This window comes from Solanum dulcamara, chromosome 8, assembly GCF_947179165.1.
Source record: "Solanum dulcamara chromosome 8, daSolDulc1.2, whole genome shotgun sequence".
Lineage (NCBI taxonomy): Eukaryota > Viridiplantae > Streptophyta > Magnoliopsida > Solanales > Solanaceae > Solanum > Solanum dulcamara.
In genome coordinates this window covers 7,731,984-7,750,425 of record NC_077244.1, presented here as the reverse complement: position 1 = coordinate 7,750,425, position 18,442 = coordinate 7,731,984, and the positions used below count along the sequence as shown (strand labels likewise).

Below are 18,442 nucleotides of genomic sequence, written 5' to 3'. Positions count from 1 at the left end.
GAATCGTCTGTAGTTATCACCCATATGTACCATTTGTGTTTTGTTTTGTTTGTGGATTTTCAGACTTGGGTAAATTTGATCATAGTGGATATGGTTGATTTTAATGTGATCTTGGGGATGACTTGGTTGTCCCCATATTATTTTATGCTTCAATAATTCTAAGATTGTAAATCTAAAGATCTCAGGTAGAGAAAGATTAAAGTGGGAAGGAGTGTACAAGCCTAAGCCAGTAAAGATTATGTCGTTCATTCGGGCTAGAAAGCTAGTGGGGTAGGGTTGTTTGGCCTATTTGTCTATCTTCGGGATGTTATTCTAGAATCCCCTTCAATTGAGTGTATTTCTATAAAGGTACTTCCTACAGATCTTCCTTGTATGCCTTCAGATCAAGACGTTGACTTTTGCATAGATTTGGAGTTGAGCACTCACTAAATCTCTATTTCTCCCTATTGCATGGCTCCAACAGAGTTAAAGGAACAAACGACTCAACTTCAAAAACTTCTTGACAAGGGTTTTATTTGTTGTAGTGCTTCTTCCTGGGTGCTCCAATTTTATTTTTAAAGAAAAAAGATGGTAGCATGAGAATGTGCATAGGTTATAAGCAGTTGAATAAGGTCATCATTTGGAATAAGTACCCCTTGCCTCGTAAAGATGATTTATTTGACCAGTTGCAGGGTATTTCAATTTCTTTTAAGATTGACTTGAGGTCAGGATACCATTTGTTAAATATTAGGCTTGAGGATGTACCTAAAATGACCTTCAAGACTCGATATGGGCATTATGAGTTCTTGGTTATATCATTTGGGTGGACTAATGTGGCAGCAACTTTTATGAGATTGATGAATAGTGTGTTTAAACCATTCTTGGATTTCTTTATCATCATATTTATTGATGATATCTTGGTCTACTCCAAGAGTAAAGAGAAGATCGCCTTCGTATTATTCTAGATATCTTGGGAAAATAGAAATTATATGCTAAATTTTCCACGTGTGAATTATGGTTGTCTTCAAATGCATTGTTAAAGCATGTGGTATTGAAATATGGGTTAATGGTGGATCTCCAAAAGATTGAGACAGTTAAAAATTGGGTCCGTCCTTGGTTAGGGGTTTTATGGGGCTTTCTAACTACAATCGCCGACTTGTCAAGAATTTTGCTTCTATTTCTACGCATCTGACAAGGTTGACTCAAAAAGAGGTACTTTTGAGTGGCTTGACAAGTGTCAAGAGAGCTTTCAAAATCTCAAGACCCTTTTGACTACAACGTCCATTCTAATGTTATAGTGAAAGGTAAGGACTTTATTATTTATTGTGATGTTTCACATTTGAGCTTGGGTGTTGTGCTGATGCAGGAAAGAAACATTATAGCATATGCTTCAACAAAATTGAAGATTCATAAGAGCAACTATCTAATGCATAATTTGGAGTTGGCAGCGGTAGTGTTTTCTCTCAAAATCTTGCGACACTATCTCTATGGTGCCAAGTGTGAGGTATTCACAAATCATCGCAGTCTACAGTATGTGTTCACTCAAAAAGATTTGATTCAAAGGTAGAGGATATGGAAGAGTTTCTCAAGAATTATGATGTGGCCATCCAGGTAAGTCAACTGTTGTGGCATACATATTGAGCCAGTAGATAGTTAGCATGGGCAGACTGGTTTTCTTGGGAGTGTCTAAACAACCCTTTGTTAGAAATATTCATGCTCTATACTCTAAGTTCATGAAATAGGGCATCTCAGATAAAGATGGACTGTTAGCCAATATTGAGGTTAAGCCCATTTTTATTGAAGAAATTAAAGCTAAGCAGTTAGAAGATGAGAAGTTGAACAAGCTCAGAATTAAGATGATTTCCGAGGAGGCCCTAAATACCACTCTCGGTATAGGTGGTGTACTCAGTTTTAGAGGAAGAAATTATGTTCTTTGGGTTGATGATTTGATCCAAAATGTGTTGCCAAAATCTCATGGTTCGCGATATTCAATTTATCTGGGTGTAACCAGGATGTATAGGGACATGAGGGAAACTTTATTGGTGCTTGGGATAAAGAAAGACATAGCATAGTATGTGTCTAAGTGTATGAACTATCATCAAGTAAAGTATGAGCATCAAAGGCCAACAGGTTTAGTTCAAAGAATGCCCATTTCTGAATGGAAGTGAAAAGGATAGCCATCAATTTTGTGGTGGGTCTTCCTAAGACCTTGGGGATGTATGACTCAATTTGGGTCACTGTTTTTATAGGTTGACTAAATCATCTTAATTTATCCTAGTAAGGGTGGATTATACTTCTCAACAGTTGGCGAAGATTTATATCAATGAGATAGTAAATTTGTACGAGGTTCCCCTTTCTATCATTTCAGACTGTGGCACTCAGTTTACTTTAAAGTTTTAGGGTGAGTTGCATGAAGAGTTGTCCTCTCAACTCACTTTCAACATAGATTTTTATTCACAAATTGATGGTCAGTTGGAAAAGAAGATTCAAGTATTGAAGGACATGTTGAGAGCATGTGTGATTGACTTTGAAGGCCATTAGGATCAGTTCTTACCGTTATGTGAGTTCTCATATAGTAATAGTTATCACTCCAACATTGACATGGCACTATTTGAGGCATTTTATGAAAGGGGATGTAGATTGTCCATAGGGTGGTTTGAGGTTAGGGGTGTGAAACCTTTAGGAGTTGACTTGGTAAGAAAAGCTAATGAAAAGGTAAGGGGTATTAAAACCAAGCTTTTGGCAGCCCAGAGTAGGCAAAAAGAGTATGCAGATCGCAAAGTAAGGAATATGATATTTCAAGTTGGTGATCAAGTTCTATTGAAGGTGTCACCTATGAAAGGAGTCATGAGATTTGGTAAAAAGAGTAAGCTTTGCCCTAATTACATTGGTCCATTTATGATTCTTGACATTGTTGGGCCAGTGGCTTACAAGTTTGCTCAACTTCCTCATCCAGTGTTTTATGTGTTCATGCTGAAGATGTACCATGGAAATATAGATTACATTATCAAGTGGGACTCAATATTATTTGACAAGGATATTCAGTACAAATTAGAGGCAGTTGGAATTCTTGATTGTGATATCCGGAAGTTGAGAACTAAAGAGATCAGATTAGGAAAGGTTCAATGAAAGCATCATCTGGTAGAGGAAGAAACTTTGGAAATTGATAAGGACATGTGGGACAAGAACTCTCACGTTTTTGTGGATATAAGTACTACATTATTTCTTACTTAACCCAATTTTCTAGTTTGATTGCTCTGAAATGACTGATGGGTAAATTGGTATCTATTGTAACGATCCTTTTTAGTCATTAGGGGAAAATCAATGGTGAAAATAATTGGGCTAGAAAATTTTGTATAGTAACTTAAAAATTTTAGGCTAGGCCAATATCAAATAAAATCTGAGTAAGTTGAGGTCTACGTCAATCCAAAACAAGATTGGGGCTAATGTCTAAGCTTGGGTTTAATTTTCTATTAGTTAAGAAGTTAAGAAATTCATAGGGCATTACAAAAGTGAATTCGGGTGAGTAGAACTCCCGATATGAAGCTTGGCATGAAAGGGTTATTTTAGAACGTCAAAGTTCAAGAGTGTATTGCGAAATGGGGTTTGAGGGAGAATTTTTGAGCTTTTGTTCCATAAAAGCTGCTATGGAGGGGCCTCTATAGAGGGATGGTGGCCACTATAGCAGGCCAATTGCAAATGTTAACAGAAAAGTCTAAAAATCGCTCTTATTTTTGTAACTTTGTTCTTTCTGTAACTTTTTTCTTGGGAGAGGAAAAGACGACTTAGGTCTATTTTCTTCAATTTTCCACCAATTCCTTTGGTAAAGATAAATTAATTACTCCCCTAACTTGTAATTTGATTTTTGGACCTTAGAATCTATAGTAAATATCTTAGGAGAGGGTTTGTTTTATTTGAATTAATGGTGGGAAAGCCTTAGTTTTGGTAGAATGGTCACGAAATTGGCCAAGCATTAGGATTTTAGTATAATTTGGATATCATTATGTCATTGTTCGTTGATTATTGTATTTTATTTTTTTTTTATACCAAGAACAAGCCAAAACATTACAAAAGGGAAAAACTCAAGTTCTTTAGAGTTTTCAAAGCTTGATTCGAGGTAGGTGATGTTTGTGTTTTTTCTATTTATGTTATATATGTTTGTTAACTACTTCATTAGTATTGCATGCATCATATATGATTATGGAATAGAAAAGAACATGAATTGAAATGATAATTGTGGTTAATTGCATGCAATGAATATGTTACTTGATTGTACACGTGTGATTGCTATTCATTGTGGTTGTAATGGTGATATGTGATTTTCTGGTTGGATCTGGTACCAGATCGTACATTTATATCACGTACCACGCCGATACATTTGGATTGGGTACCATGCTGGTACATTTGGATCGGATGTCACGCTGGTACACTAATTTAATAATTGAATCAAATACCACACTAGTACACTAACAATTTGTGTGTGGGGGTTCAGTGAGAGAACCAGTTGGTTGTTGTGCTGTGATTATTTCATGTAATTATATGTATCAAATCGGTGTTTCTATAATTGTGATTTAATCATATATTATCTGTTATATTAAGTTGTTGTTTGTTCATATTTCGTATAACATGAACTAGTTATGTGATCCTACCAGTACACTGTGTTTGTGTACTGATTCTACATTTGTTTGTTTAGTATAGAACATATTCAGGCGTCTGTTAACAGACCTCAACTGTGAGACTTCACTACTTGAATCCAAGGGTAATCTATTCATTCAGGTTGTCATGGATTCCTTCTAGTTTTTTTCCATCTTTTCGGGCACATACATTTAGATTATTGGTCATGTTTTTATATTGGGGTTGCATCCCCTTATTCTAGACTTAACTTTCAGGTTCTAGGGAGTTATATTTCAGCAAGTATTTTTGACAATTACTATGTTTTATGGGAACTTAGTCTTTATTGCTTTAACATCTATTCTTTAGTTGTTTTGTTTAATGAGTTGCTTCTTAAAATGGATTAAATTGGTTAAGTGTCGGATTATAGTTGGTTCATCCACCGGAGGGTTAGTGTGTATATCACTCACAGTGAAACAAGATCATGACAAAACTACACTGATACCGAAGAGATATCGAGATAATGGGATAATGTTAAAAAATCTAATTTTAGTTATATAAAATAAAATAATCAAAAAATAATGGTATAAATTTTATAAAATAGCTATTCAAATTGTACCATTCACACCCCTATTTATCAGACCTCTATGTTTATATATAATTGGTGCATTAGAATGTGATGTCGCACTGCTCTTAAGCCAGCATATATATTTATTTATTTTAAAAACATTGTTTGATATCTTATATATATATAAATATACAACAACGACCTAGTGAAATCCCACAACATGGGGTCTGGAGGGTAAAGTATATGCAGAACTGATTCCTATCAAGGTAGGACGATTGTTTTCGAAAGACTCTTGGCTCAGTAAAATCAAAAAAGAAGTCAGAGAAGAATAAAAAGTTCAAAGCGATATAGAAAAGCAATTATCGAAAGCAACCAAAATGAGATAGAACAATCAAAGTAGATAAGGTAGTGGAAGTAATAGATTATAACAAACATCATACATCAAAATTATAGTGGGCTAATACGCCTACTAATAAGGAAGAAAGACGAGACTATGAACTAACCTTCTACCCTAATATGGGTCCTCCACACCCTCCTATCTAAGGTCATGTCCTCGGTAAGTTGTAGTTGCGCCATATCCTATCTAATCACCTCTCCTCAATATTTCTTTAGCTTACCCCTACCTCTTCTGAAACCATCCATGGCCAACCTCTCACACCTCCGCACTGGGGCATCTGTGTCTCTTCTCTTCACATGCCCAAATCATCTCAGTCACATTTCCCGTATCTTGTCTGTCAGGCCCCAGGAGGGTACCCTAGACGTAACCGGCACTCAGAAACCATTTCTGGCTCCCAAGTGAACCACATAGCCTGATCACACCTCCGTTCATTCATTCATTCAGTGGAAAGTTTAAAAATAAAGAATAATTTAGCGGGCAACTCAATCACCCATCCAACTCAAAGAATAAAGGCCATGGGCCGACAGATCAAATAAAATATTTGTCATTTAAAAATAGTTTGACAAGAATAATTTAAGGAAAGAAATACTCAATCGACGCATCACTATTTAGTCTATGAAGCCTCTATCACTACTACCTAATTGGTGTCAATGACATATTCATGGCTACCTCAAATCAAAATAGAAAAGGCTAACTCGACGCAAGAATACATAAGCGGTGTCCTCCAAATGTAGGGAAGGACTGACCAATACGCTGAGTGTGAAATAGATCCCCAATGATGCTCCTAATTGACGATCTCTTAAACTTGTCTTTGCATCATGATACGATGCAGGTCCAAATGGACGTCAATACGTAGAATGTACGAGTATGTAATATGGCAAAATGAAACATACCTCAAGGAAGAATATCATCGATCCAACTATCTCCAATCAGAAAGATAAGAGAGACTCAAATAAGGCATCATAAGTCTAAAGAAAGAATACATATTTTTTAGACCAAGACTCAACATACTCATATCTATCAAGTGAGTAAAATACTCAAAATACTCATTTAGTCTCATTGGACTCCTTAAAATCAATTCATTTAGTCTCATTGAACTCTTTTTAAAACTCAAATCAAATCTGGCCTCATTGGACCTTCTTTCAAATCGACTCATCTCAACTCATCAAACTCTTTTCTTTAAAATTTATACAATCTCGACTCAATCTCAAAATCGACATTTTTAAAGTAGAAATGCTCAACTCATTTATACTCGAAATACTCGTGTTCAAAATACTTAAAAGACTCCTCAAACTCAACTCATGCTTAAACTCTTTTTAAATCATAGTGAAAATAATTACTCCTTAAACTCAAAAATAGTGTATGAATAGTTTATAAAAAAATGCTCACAAATTATTTATTTAAAACTCCTTCTCAAAAGACCCTTTATTTTCAAAATACTCATAAGACTCCAATCAACTCAGATTATGCAAATCACATATCACATAATCACATTAGACTCCAATCTACTTCATCACATAACATCCTCATCAACATACCTTTTCATCAATCATTTTACACATATTAAATAATCACTATTCACATCATCACTCACACCATCATCAAAACATCGTCATTCGCATCATTATTACACCATCATCAAAACACCACCATTCACATCACCATCAAATATTATCATCACATCATTGTCAAATATTATCATCACATTATTATCAAACATCTACTCCACAATCTTCATTTTAGTCCTATGTTCAAATTATAGAAACAAAGAGACATTCTTAACTATCTAATTCATTCTTTCCATTCCAATCAATACCTATATACACACAACTATCCATCTCAACCTCAAGACAATTATGACAAAAGAAATCTCATCTTGGGTTCATGTGAATGAAACATGAACCCATACTCTCAACAAAACTCAACTCAAGAATATCGTCAATACCTATAAATCTATATACAAGGATACATTTATAATCAATAATATGAAAAATAACTATTTAGCAACTCAAGTCATTAAAATCATCAATCAACCATTTGTATCTAAAAACATTCCATAGTTTAGGGAAAACTTTCAAGAAAACCCTTTTTAGAAGGTGCAACTCTTTCACAACTCCTATTCAACACATCTATGGGCATATGGAAGAACTCAATCCATATTTTAGGTTAGCCTTACATACCTTGTTTGAAGACTTTGAAGAAAACCTTGATGTTGGGTGTTCAATGGAGGACTCAAGTCTTGAAGCTCTTGGAACTCTTCTTGTTGGAAAGGATTTGAAGAAGAAGAAGAGAGAGAGAGAGAAGCTCCTAGGACTTTTAGAGAGAGAGTGAGGGATTGAAAATGATCCCAAAATGTGTTAGGGCTGATACATATATAATTTGGGGGAATTCCCAAATTACCCCTTCTCAAAAGTTTTAAAAATAGGCAAAAATGCAGCTGGCGCGATAGTGGCGCGTCGCGCCATTGCAGCGCCAGGCCGATGAAGCCTAAAAACCTGCACACCTCATAGTGGCGCGTCGCGCCAAGGACTAAACTACTGAGCCATGTTTCTGGCACGATAGTGGCGAGTCGCGCCCTTATAGCGCCAAGGCCAAAGTTTTTGGGTTCTGGAAATTTGGCCTCAAAAACCCTGCACAACTTTTAGTGGCGCGTCGCGCCAAGGACCAAACTACTGAGGCATGTTTCTGGCGTGATAGTGGCGCGTCGCGCCCTTATAGTGCCAAGGCCATTTCCCCAGCATTTGCAACCCAGGCCAAAAATGAAATTCCTGCCGCGCTAGTTCGTCTTAGGAGCGTCATATCTTTCGACTCCAAACTCTAAAATTTGCATTCTTGGTGGCGTTGGAAAGAAGACTCGACGACCATTAATTTAATAGGTCGTGGGCTACCCAGATCATCATATATCAAAAGATAGGGTCGTTAGAAGTCAACTCCTCATGCAAACTCCTCCTCAAACTTAGCCACGACGAACCTTTTGGCTTGATTTGGTCCTAGGGGTCTTCATGACCCCACATCACCTCTAACGCTCTTTAATTACTTAGGAACTCATCCTAACTCATGTGAAAAATCTCAAGTCCTCTGGTCCGAGTCTACACTCACGTGAAGAAATGTTTGAATCTTAGCGAAAAACATTCGGGGGTGTCACATTATCTCCCCCTTGGGATCATTCATCCTCGAATGATGAGTAAACCAATGGTGGAATCGAGGAACAAATAAAAATCGACACTCAATCAAATCAACCAATCGGTCATATTAAGCAATCTAGACAATCAACTATTTCGACTCAAGAATAGGCAAACCACTTCAAGTCAAGAATAGGAACATTACTCTCAACATTCTCATCATTAGGCACGAATAGAACATCGAAACTCTATCAACTGAATCATTCCAACCTCTAGATCGTCAATTGTCGAACTCCAACTCATGAGCGACATTCCTAATCCTCTTCACAATTTCATAAGGTCAATATATCGGTGTCCAAACTTCCCTTCCTTTACAAGCCTCATAACACCCTTCATGAACCTCCAATCTTTCCCCCAAATGCAATCGTTAGTCTACTACCATCACTCTCACAGTGACAACCATACACTTAACCTTATCACACTAACTACCTCACTTATATCTGAGATTTCTCGAGCTTACTTTAACACTTATACCCTCATCATCATATGAGCTCTTTCCCGGAGACACAACAACATACTCTTACCTATCTATTGCTCATCACAAGGTCTTATCTCAGTCCTCCTCCACATATTTACCCTCAACTAGACAAGTACAACACAACTATCACGATCAACAAAACTCACTCTTCCCCATCTACACTCACTCAACTCCGCCTACTATCATCTTGGTCAACTCATCACTATCAAAATCTCAAGACTTACTTTGGATTATTACCCCATCATCTCCCTCTTAGCTTAAAAGCATCAACTAAAGGACACTAACTAGTCACTCAAAGCGACTCACAAATTTAGAACCTTATTCAAATCTATACTGTTTCATACACACATCTTAAGCCTCTTCTTACTAAATGACTTAGCCTCAACTCACTACTTACATTTGAGGGTCACATACCCCTCCTTCCATAACACGTACTCCTCATGAGTTAATATCCTAATCTCTTTCATATGTCATGTCAAGCCTACTGAATCAAACCTTAAACTAGCATTATCATAATCATTCACTACACCTCATTACTCACCTTATAAATACTCCACCCTAGCTACAGGTCTCAATCAACCACCATTCTCACTATTTGAGTTCTACTCCTCTAAGTCCCTCTTCCTACCTTTACAATCATTCTACCAACCATAGCTCTCCATGCCTCAGGTTACCCTCCATCAGATGGTGACACTTATCACCTAGATACGCAACTTCCCCCTCGAAGGTGACATTCGAATCAAGATGTAGGGATAAGATTCTAGGATACATCTCGCTCTGACTCAACGCACGATCCATACGAATGAGAGTACATCCTTCCAAATCAATAGAGTTAAGCACAGTAATCGGCTCCTCTCAAGCCTTGTGCCGTCTCTTCCCTTTCTCAAGACTTTATCTTAACTCATCAACAAGAATCTCATATCTACTATTTCAACTACCTTGAGTATGAGGGGTAGTCAAATGGATTTGAGCAACGCACAAATTAGAAGGGAACATTCATAGAGTTAAACTCTATCGCACGAACTCAGAATATGAAAGAAGGAAAACAAATTCTTAATGTCCTATAGCCTCTTGATTATAAGTGTGGTGCATAACACACTCATAAGCAAGACTCTACTAGACACGGCTTTATAGACTCCCTAGGATACTTGAACTCTATGCTCTGATACCATGTTTGTCACGCCCCGAGAGGGTACCCTAGACGTAACCGGCACTCAGAAACCATTTCTGGCTCCCAAGCGAACCACATAGCCTGATCACACCTCCGTTCATTCATTTATTCAGCGGAAAGTTTAAAAATAAAGAATAATTTAGCGGGCAACTCAATCACCCATTCAACTTAAAGAATAAAGGCCATGGGCCGATAGATCAAATAAAATATTTGTCATTTAAAAATAGTTTGACAAGAATAATTTAAGGAAAGAAATACTCAATCGACGCATCACTATTTAGTCTATGAAGCCTCTATCACTACTACTTAATTGGTGCCAGTGACATGTTCATGGCTACCTCAAATCAAAATAGTAAGGGCTAACTCGACGCAAGAATACATAAGCGGTGTCCTCTGAATGTAGGGAAGGACTCACCAATACGCTGAGTGTGAAATAGATCCCTAATAATTCTCCTAATTGACGATCTCTTAAACTTGTCTCTGCATCATCAAATGATGCAGGTCCAAATGGACGTCAGTACGTGGAATGTACGAGTATGTAATATGGAAGAATAAAAAATACCTCAAGAAAGAATATCATCGGTCCAAATATGTCCAATCAGAAAGATAAGAGAGACTCAAATAAGGCGTCATAAGTCTAAAGAAAGAATACATTTTTTTAGACAAAGACCAATCACACATCCTATAATCACATCCAATCATACATAGTGTAGTTCAATCAAATCATTTACAATTCGATCCAATCCGATCTAATCACAATTCATCTAACCCAATCCGATTATATCCAATCAACTCAATATTCAACTCAATAATCAAATCCAATGTAGTCACGTACCATTGTATTCAATCCAATCACAATTCATCTAATCTGATCCAATCATATACCATTAACTCAACAATCAACTCAAAGGACTCAACTCAATAAATATGCAAATCAAATTATGCAACGTTTTACAATTTAACTCAATCATCTACAATCACATTCAAACCAATCATATAAAGCACAATCCATTCAATTCGGAGTTTCTCTAACCGACAACCATCACCATATGAGCGAGTGATAGTACAACAAGCCGACGTTGTTGCCACGTCTGTTCATACCTTTCTAGGGTATGAACGAATCAACCAATCATGGATCCAATCCAACCAAGTCCTATAATGTCAGGACAAACATTTTGGGGAAGCATCCGACTTTAACGGCTCAATTCCCTCCTATGTTTGGCGACATAGTTTATTGGTTCGAGTATGGACTATACTCTTATCCAATTCGTTGCTCGATACTCCTCCCAAGACTCAACATACTCATATCTATCAAGTGAGTAAAATACTCAAAATACTCATTTAGTCTCATTGGACTCCTTAAAATCAATTCATTTAGTCTCATTGGACTCCTTAAAATCAATTCATTTAGTCTCATTGAACTCTTTTCAAAACTCAAATCAAATCTGGCCTTATTGGACCTTCTTTCAAATCGACTCATCTCAACTCATCAAACTCTTTTCTTTAAAATTTATACAATCTCGACTCAATCTCAAAATCGACATTTTTAAAGTAGAAATGCTCAACTCATTTATACTCGAAATACTCGTGTTCAAAATACTTAAAAGACTCCTCAAACTCAACTCATGCTTAAACTCTTTTTAAATCATAGGTGAAAATAATTACTCCTTAAACTCAAAAATAGTGTATGAATAGTTTATAAAAAAATTCTCACAAATTATTTATTTAAAACTCCTTCTCAAAAGACCCTTTATTTTCAAAATACTCATAAGACTCCAATCAACTCAGATTATGCAAATCACATATCACATAATCACATTAGACTCTAATCTACTTCATCACATAACATCCTCATCAACATACCTCTTCATCAATCATTTTCCACATATTAAATAATCACTATTCACATCATCACTCACACCATCATCAAAACATCGTCATTCGCATCATTATTACACCATTATCAAAATACCACCATTCACATCACCATCAAATATTATCATCACATCATTGTCAAATATTATCATCACATCATTATCAAATAACTACTCCACAATCTTCATTTTAGTCCTATATTCAAATTATCATCACATCATTATCAAACATCTACTCCACAATCCAATTCATTTTTTCTATTCCAATCAATACCTATATACACACAACTATCCATCTCAACCTCAAGACAATTATGACAAAAGAAATCTCATCTTGGGTTCATGTGAATGAAACATGAACTCATACTCTCAACAAAACACAACTCAAGAATATCGTCAATACCTATAAATCTATATACAAGGATACATTTATAATCAATAATATGAAAAATAACTATTTAGCAACTCAAGTCATTAAAATCATTAATCAACCATTTGTATCTAAAAACATTCCATAGTTTAGGGAAAACTTTCAAGAAAACCCTTTCTAGAAGGTGCAACTCTTTCACAACTCCTATTCAACACATATATGGGCATATGGAAGAACTCAATCCATATTTTAGGTTAGCCTTACATACCTTGTTTGAAGACTTTGAAGAAAACCTTGATGTTGGGTGTTCAATGGAGGACTCAAGTCTTGAAGCTCTTGGAACTCTTTTTGTTGGAAAGGATTTGAAGAAGAAAAAGGGAGAGAGAGAGAAGCTCCTAGGGCTTTTAGAGAGAGAGTGAGGGATTGAAAATGATCCCAAAATGTGTTAGGGCTGATACATATATAATTTGGGGAATTCCCAAATTACCCCTTCTCAAAAGTTCTGAAAATAGGCAAAAATGCACCTGGCGCGATAGTGGCGCATCGCGCCAAGGACTAAACTACTGAGGCATGTTTCTGGCGCGATAGTGGCGCGTCGCGCCCTTATAGTGCCAAGGCCAAAGTTTCTGGGTTCTGGAAATTTGGCCTGAAAAACCCTTCACAACTTTTAGTGGCGCGTCGCGCTAAGGAACAAACTACTGACGCATGTTTCTGGCGCGATAGTGGCGCGTCGCGCCCTTATAGCGCCAAGGCCATTTCCCCAGCAGTTGTAACCCAGGCCAAAAATGAAATTCCTGCCACGCTAGTTCGTCTTAGGAGCGTCATATCTTTCGACTTCGAACTCTAAAATTTGCATTCTTGGTGGCGTTGGAAAGAAGACTCGACGACCATTAATTTAATAGGTAGTGGGCTACCCAGATCATCATATATCAAAAGATAGGGTCGTTAGAAGTCAACCCCTCATGCAAACTCCTCCTCAAACTTAGCCACGACGAACCTTTTGGCTTGATTTGGTCCTAGGGGTCCTTCATGACCCCACATCACCTCTAACACTCTTTAATTACTTAGGAACTCATCCTAACTCATGTGAAAAATCTCAAGTCCTCCGGTCCGAGTCTACACTCACGTGAAAAAATGTTTGAATCTTAGCGAAAATAAATTCTGGGGTGTCACATTATCTCCCCCTTGGGATCATTCATCCTCGAATGATGAGTAAACCAATGGTGGAATCGAGGAACAAATAAAAATCGTGACTCAATCAAATCAACCAATCGATCATATTAAGCAATCTAGACAATCAACTATTTCGACTCAAGAATAGGCAAACCACTTCAATTCAAGAATAGGAACATTACTCTTAACATTCTCATCATTAGGCACGAATAGAACATCGAAGGTACTTGAAACTACTTTTCTTTTGGATGGCCTGGTCACCAAGCCTAACTTTCGTACCAACCTCTTGAGGTGTCTCACTAAACTTGCACTCTAAGTACTCTGTCTTGGTCCTACTTAGCTTAAACCATTTAGACTCCAAAGTCTGTCTCTAATCCTCCAACTTAGCATTAACTCCACTATAAGTCTCATCGATCAAGACTATGTCATCCGCGAAAAGCATACACTATGGCACCACATCTTGAATTTATCGCGTCAATCCATTCATCACCAAGGTAAATAAAAATGGATTAAGAGTTGATCATTGATGTAACCCCATCACAACTGGGAAGTGCTCTGAGTCACTTCCGACTGTCCTTACCCTGGTTTTGGCACCCTCATACATGTCCTTGATCACCCTTATGTATGCCATAGGTACACCTTAAGCCTCCAAACATCTCCATAGTATCTCTCGTGGCACTTTATCGTAGGCCTTTTCTAGGTCGATGAATACCATATGCAAGTCCCGCTTCCTCTCCCTATACTGCTCCACCAGTCTCCTCATAATATGGATGACTTCTGTAGTTGAGTATCCCGGCATAAATCTAAACTAGTTCTCTGAAATAGACATGCCTCTCCTTACCCTCATCTCCACCACTCTTTCCCACACTTTCATAGTATGTCTTAGAAGCTTGATACCTCTATAGTTGTTGCAACTCTGGATATCCCCCTTATTTTTGTATAAAGGGATCATTACGCTTAACCTCCATTCTTCGGGCATCGCTGCCGTCTTAAAGATGACATTAAATAACCTAGCCAGCCACTCTAAGCCCGCCGAGCTTGCGCTCTTCCAAAATTCCATAGGAACCTTGTCAGGTCTGGTCGCTCTTTCCCTGTGCATCCTATGAAAAACACCCTTAACCTCCTCAACCGTAATACTCCTACAATACCCAAAATCGGGATGCCTCCCTGTATGCTCCAAATCTCCCAACCCAACCTCTCTGTCCCCTTCTTTATTTAAGAGTTTATGAAAGTAGTACTGCCATCTTTGTTTAATGAGGGTCTTGTCTACCAATACTTTTCCATGTTCGTCCTTAATGCAGTTCACTTGATCCATATTATGTGCCCTTCTCTCCCGCGCCCTGGCTATCCTAAACAATTTCCTATCCCCGCCTTTCTCTTCTAGTTCAGCGTAAAGGCATTCAAAAGCTGCCGTTTTTGCCATTAAAACCACCGACTTCGCCTCCTTCCTCTCTATCTTATAAAGTTTCCCATTCATCCACTTCTCCACCTCATCCTTGCTTTCTATCAACTTTGCATATGCAATTTTCTTTGCTTCCACCTTCCCTTGCACTTCTCCATTCCACCACCAGTCCCCTCGATGCTGACTACGACTACATGTCGAGACTCCCAACACTTTCCTTGCTACAACCCTAATACAATTAGCTTTCCTATCCCACATACTGTTCGCATCCCCGCTACTATCCTAGGCCCCTATATCATTCAATTTCTCTTATATCTCCAAGGCACTAGCCGTGGTCAAACACCTCCATCTGATCCTAGGTCGGTCATCCCCGACCCTTCTCCTCCTCGTCATCTTGATCCCTAAATCCATCACCAAGAGCTTATATTGGGTTGTAAGGTTGTCGATCGGGATGACCTTACAGTCTTTGTACAGACCTTTATCATCCTTCCTAAGGAGTAAATAATCTATCTGAGTCTTAGTCACTGAACTATGAAAGGTTACCAAGTGTTCCTCCTTCTTTGGGAAACTTAAATTGGCTACCACCAACCTGAAAGCTCTTGCGAAATCCAAAAGTGAAACTCCTCCTCCATTTCTGTCCCCGAAGCCAAAGCCTCCATGCACATCATCATACCTTACCGAAATAGACCCAATGTTCCCATTGAAATCCCCTCCTATGAAAAGCTTCTCCGTAGGCGGTATGTCTCCCACTAACTCATCCAAATCCCTCCAAAAGCGCCTCTTATCCTTCCCGCTTAAGCCCGCTTGGGGCGCATAAGCACTAATAATATTCAACGTGATCCCTTCAATGACCACCTTAATCGACATCATCCTATTAGTGACTCTCCTAACCTCCACCACTTGATCCCTTAAAGCACTGTCTACTAAAATACCTACCCCATTCCTATACTTTGATATACCAAAGAACCAAAGCTTATACCCATCTACCTCCTTAGCTTTAGAGCCTATCTATTTGGTCTCTTGGACACAAGCTATATTAATCTTCCTTTTCTTTAGAATTTTAACTAGATCTATGGATTTTTCTGTTAACATCCCAATGTTCCAAGAACCTACTCTCAGTCTAGACACTCCTTTAACCAACTTACCCCTCCTTACCCTCGACCCTGTCCTCATCCCTGTCCCCTTCCCCAAGAAAGAACATGACCCTAGTCTATCATCACTACCTAAAGCCATGATAATGCATATGAACTAATAAATTATTCAAAAGTCAAGTCAGCAAAATGTAACTATAACTATATGAACAAAGAATAGATATAAAAAGGATAAAAGATGTGGAAACCGGAGGTACTAACTCCAGTCGAGATGAACTTGATTGCTGTCGAAGGTGAGTTTTTTGGTTTGGACAGATCTGACTAGATGAGTTTCCAGAAACAAAATTAGTGTCTTCATCTGCTCAGAAGAGACAAAGATCTGAGGCAAGCGAGGCAGAACCCACAATCGTTTTTTTCGCCCGAGAAGAAAGAGATAACGAGTAGATTTCACCGGAGAAGAAAGAGATCACGAGTAGATTTTGCCGGAAAAAGCCTCCACACAGAATAGTGCAATAAAACTAGATCTACTACAGATGCTTTGCCTTCTTCCTCAGCAGGACTTGAGGTCAAACAAGTCTGACCAATTATACTTAGAAAATGAAACAAGTAAATGCGTGTTACAATGCAAGACGGAAAGCTCCAGATCTGAATCAGAATTTGAGGAACCAAGGTAATCAAATTGTGTACAAGAAAATATACATAAAGAAAGAAATAGAGTAATACAAGAACCTGGCACTGCTAACAATGCAGCATTTCTGCAACAAGTAAATGCGTGTTACAATGTAAGACGGAAAGCTCCAGATCTGACCGGAAAAGTGGTAAGTCGGAAAAAAGTGAACTTTGGGTAATATTTTATGTCTTTATTAAATTCGGTTTTTTCTTATGAATTTATTTAATTTTAATCAGAAAAATGTGGTAACGAGCAAAAAAATGATAATATAAAGAAGAAGCAAAGCATAAACCTAAAACAAGTCATATGTATATATATATATATATATATATATTATTTACATCATTGGCTCATTATTGTCACGACTTGAATACCGATGTCATGACACTCATCTCAATCCACCGAGATAAGTCAGTCTAAAACTCAACGGAAACTAAATGCGGAAGTAATTGAGATAAAATAATATTTAACTTAGACAAAAATAAATAAATAATCTCAAAATCCCCCAACACTGATTGTCACATGTACAAGCCATTAATACATTATCAAAGTATAAAAGAAAATGCAGTCACAATGTCTTTGTCTCTAGATTCAACTAAAACATAATAAAAGAGTAAGAGATATCTGCTAGATGGATGTAACATCTACCTCAACACCCGAAATGATAGCCTCGGATGTGATAGAAAATAGTAGAAGATCAAGCAGGACCGGTGTCACAATCTACACAAGTGTAGAAGCAAGGGGTGAGTACCAAACAACACGATACTCAGCAAGTGGATAACTAAAACTAAGGAAAGCTTAATAGATACAAGTACTCCTGTCATCCCAACTGAAACTCCTCAACTACAACCTACATAAAACCAACCCAACTCTACACTCTACACAATAATAATAATAATACAGTCCACGAATACTCATCGATAGTCTCATCAAGTGAATCATATAAATTCAAGTTCAACATATACAGAGCAATAAGTACACATTCGCTGAATTACAGTCCGAAACCCATGGGGGACATTTCTGTCCATGTTACCTGCCACGGGGCATGTGGCCCATACCCTCAATATACATATTTTGCCATGGAGCGTGTGGCCTGACCCCTTTGTTTCATAGTACCTTCCACAGAGTATGTGGCCCGACCCTTTTGTTTCATATCATTTTCAGTCTCAGCACAGTATGTCAGAACCAATGCAATTAATTCATGTTCATATGATTCATGATAATAACATGACAACAATATTTTTTCTTATCTCATATCAACATAATCATTTAACATGTCCAAAATAAATCCATAATCTCATCACATCAATTCCGTAAATACATGTCATTAGATCATCATTTTATATCCCTCATCTCCATTTTTAAGGCCAATCATATAGTCAATAACACAGTCCAATTCTCATTACTCCCCAGTGCACATAAGAAGGAAATATAAGCATCTACAAGCTTAAATTGAGGTTTAAAAATTTACTTGCC

The 18,442-nt window shown here is 37.6% G+C and overlaps 2 protein-coding genes across 2 annotated transcripts; both read left to right on the top strand.

Annotated features, from left to right (window-relative positions):
* The first annotated feature begins 1,107 nt into the window (after positions 1-1,107).
* LOC129899771 (uncharacterized) lies at positions 1,108-2,051 on the top strand. The gene is made up of 4 exons (XM_055974790.1): positions 1,108-1,191; positions 1,346-1,429; positions 1,543-1,590; positions 1,722-2,051. Exons 1-4 carry the CDS (start codon positions 1,108-1,110, stop codon positions 2,049-2,051), a joined length of 546 nt encoding a protein of 181 aa, XP_055830765.1.
* A 529-nt stretch (positions 2,052-2,580) lies between these two features.
* On the top strand, positions 2,581-3,108 carry LOC129899769 (uncharacterized). Its single transcript, XM_055974789.1, has one exon. It carries the CDS (start codon positions 2,581-2,583, stop codon positions 3,106-3,108), a length of 528 nt encoding a protein of 175 aa, XP_055830764.1.
* Positions 3,109-18,442: the final 15,334 nt, after the last annotated feature.